At 63.3% G+C, this 2,540-nt stretch overlaps 1 protein-coding gene across 1 annotated transcript in view; it reads left to right on the plus strand.

Annotated features, from left to right (window-relative positions):
* The window catches only part of LOC108510229 (histone-lysine N-methyltransferase 2D-like), an 11,633-nt gene extending 10,278 nt beyond the window's left edge, over positions 1–1,355 (plus strand). Inside the window, exon 4 of the mRNA XM_017839905.1 lies at positions 266–1,355. Within this exon, the coding sequence (XP_017695394.1) occupies positions 266–780 (515 nt within the window). The 3' untranslated portion in view covers positions 781–1,355. The remainder of the gene's footprint in view (positions 1–265) is intronic.
* The last annotated feature ends 1,185 nt before the right edge of the window (positions 1,356–2,540 follow it).

A 2,540-nucleotide genomic window follows, 5' to 3' on the forward strand; every position in this document is an offset into this window, starting at 1 on the left:
CGATCACTGAGGGATTATTGAGGTTTGGGTGTGAGTATTAAAGTTTGGGGTCGATCACTGAGGTTTGGGGTTGATCACTGGGGTTTGGGGTCGATCACTGGGGTTTAGGTGCGAACACTGAGGTTTGGGGTCGATCACTGAGCTCGGGAACAGGGTTATTGATCTTTGGGCGCGAACACTGAGCTCAGGACGCGCTTACGAGTTTGGGGTCGGCCCAACCACCCCCCCCCATGCCGATCTCCCCGACCTCCCACCCCCCCGACAGAGGACCTGACCCTGGACCCCGACTCCGCCAACCACCTGCTGATCCTCTCGGCCGACCTCAAGAGCGTCCGCATGGGCTGCCGGAAGCAGGACCTGCCCGACAACCCCAAGCGCTTCGACACCAACTCGCGCGTCCTCGCCTCGCGCGGCTTCCGCTCGGGGCGGCACTACTGGGAGGTGGAGGTGGGGCCCTCGGACGGCTGGGCCTTCGGGGTGGCCCTGGAGTCGGTGCGGAGGAAGGGCCTGACCCAGTTCTCCCCCGAGGAAGGGATCTGGGCCGTGCAGCAGAACGGGGGCCGCTACTGGGCCGTGACGTCCCCGCAGCGGACGCCGCTGAGCCCCGGCAGGAAGCTGGGCAGGGTCCGGGTCTACCTGGACTACGAGGGCGAGGAGGTGTCGTTCTACGACGCCGAGAGCATGGAGCACATCTTCACCTTCCACGTGGCCTTCAGGGAGAGGGTGTTCCCGCTCTTCTCCGTCTGCTCCACCGTCACCTACATCAAGCTGTGCCCCTGAGGGGGCTCCCGGGGACGAGCTGGAGGGGGGTCGGGGTGGGAAAATGTCACGGGGAGAGGGTCTGAGGGGCAGATGAGAGAAGGGAACGGCCGTGGAGACCCCTCGGGAGCCCCCAGAAATTGTGGCCACCACCCCATAGGTTGTGGCCACCACCCCAAAGGGGGGGCTCGGGGGGAAAACGTCGCGGGGAGAGGGTCTGAGGGGCAGATGAGAGAAGGGAACGGCCCTGGAGACCCCTCGGGAACCCCCCAGGAATTGTGGCCACCCTCCAGGGACCCCCAGGAATTGTGGCCACCACCCCAAAGGTTGTGGCCACCACCCCAAAAGGGGTGCTCGGGGGGAAAACGTCGCAGGGAGAGGGTCTGTGGGGCAGATGAGAGCAGGGAACGGCCCTGGAGACCCCTCGGGAGCCCCCCAGGAATTGTGGCCACCCCCCAGGAACCTCCAGGAATTGTGGCCACCACCCCAAAGGTTGTGGCCACCACCCCAAAGGGGGTGCTCAGGGGGAAAACGTCGCAGGGAGAGGGTCTGTGGGGCAGCTGAGAGAAGGGAATGACCATGGAGATCCCTCAGGAACCCCCCAGGAATTGTGGCCACCCTCCAGGGACCCCCAGGAATTGTGGCCACCACCTCAAAGGTTGTGGCCACCACTCCAAAGGGGGTGCTCGGGGGGAAAACGTCACAGGGAGAGGGTCTGAGGGGCAGATGAGAGCAGGGAACGGCCGTGGAGACCCCTCGGGAGCCCCCAGGAATTGTGGCCACCCCCCAGGAACCTCCAGGAATTATGGCCACCACCCCAAAGGTTGTGGCCACCACCCCAAAGGGGGTGCTCGGGGGGAAAACGTCGCGGGGAGAGGGTCTGAGGGGCAGATGAGAGAAGGGAATGACCATGGAGATCCCTCAGGAACCCCCCAGGAATTGTGGCCACCCTCCAGGGACCCCCAGGAATTGGGGTGAATGCCCAGAATTGCCTCGGGTGCTCGGGGGAGAACGTCACGGGAAGGGTCTCCAGGGCAGGTGAGAGAAGGGAATGGCCGTGGAGACCCCTCGGGAACCCCTCAGGAATTGTGGCCACCACCCCCAGGAACCTCCAGGAATTGTGGCCACCACCCCAAAGGTTGTGGCCACCACCCCATAGGTTGTGGTCACCACCCCAAAGGTTGTGGCCACCACCCCAAAGGGGGTGCTCGGGGGGAAAACGTCGCAGGGAGAGGGTCTGTGGGGCAGATGAGAGAAGGGAACGGTCGTGGAGACCCCTCAGGAACCCCCAGGAACTGTGGCCACCACCCCATAGGTTGTGGCCACCACCCCAAAAGTTGTGGCCACCACCCCAAAGGGGGTGCTCAGGGGGAAAACGTCGCAGGGAGAGGGTCTGAGGGGCAGATGAGAGCAGGGAACGGCCCTGGAGACCCCCCAGGAATTGTGGCCACCATCCCAAAGGTGGCCCCAAATGTTGTGGTCACTGCCCCAAAGGTGATGGTCACTGCCCCAAATGTTGTGGTCACTGCCCTAAATGTGGTGGTCACTGCCCCAAATGTTGGGTCACTGCCCTAAATGTGGTGGTCATCGCCCCAGAAATTGTGGCCACCATCCCAAAGGTGGCCCCAAATGTTGTGGTCACTGCCCTAAATGTGGTGGTCACTGCCCCAAAAGTGGTGGTCACTGCCCCAAAGGTGGTGGTCACTGCCCCAAAAGTGGTGGTCACTGCCCCAAAAGTGGTGGTCACTGCCCCAAAAGTGGTGGTCACTGCCCCAAATGGG

This window comes from Lepidothrix coronata, unplaced genomic scaffold (genome assembly GCF_001604755.1).
Source record: "Lepidothrix coronata isolate B3197 unplaced genomic scaffold, Lepidothrix_coronata-1.0 Scaffold560, whole genome shotgun sequence".
NCBI lineage: Eukaryota > Metazoa > Chordata > Aves > Passeriformes > Pipridae > Lepidothrix > Lepidothrix coronata.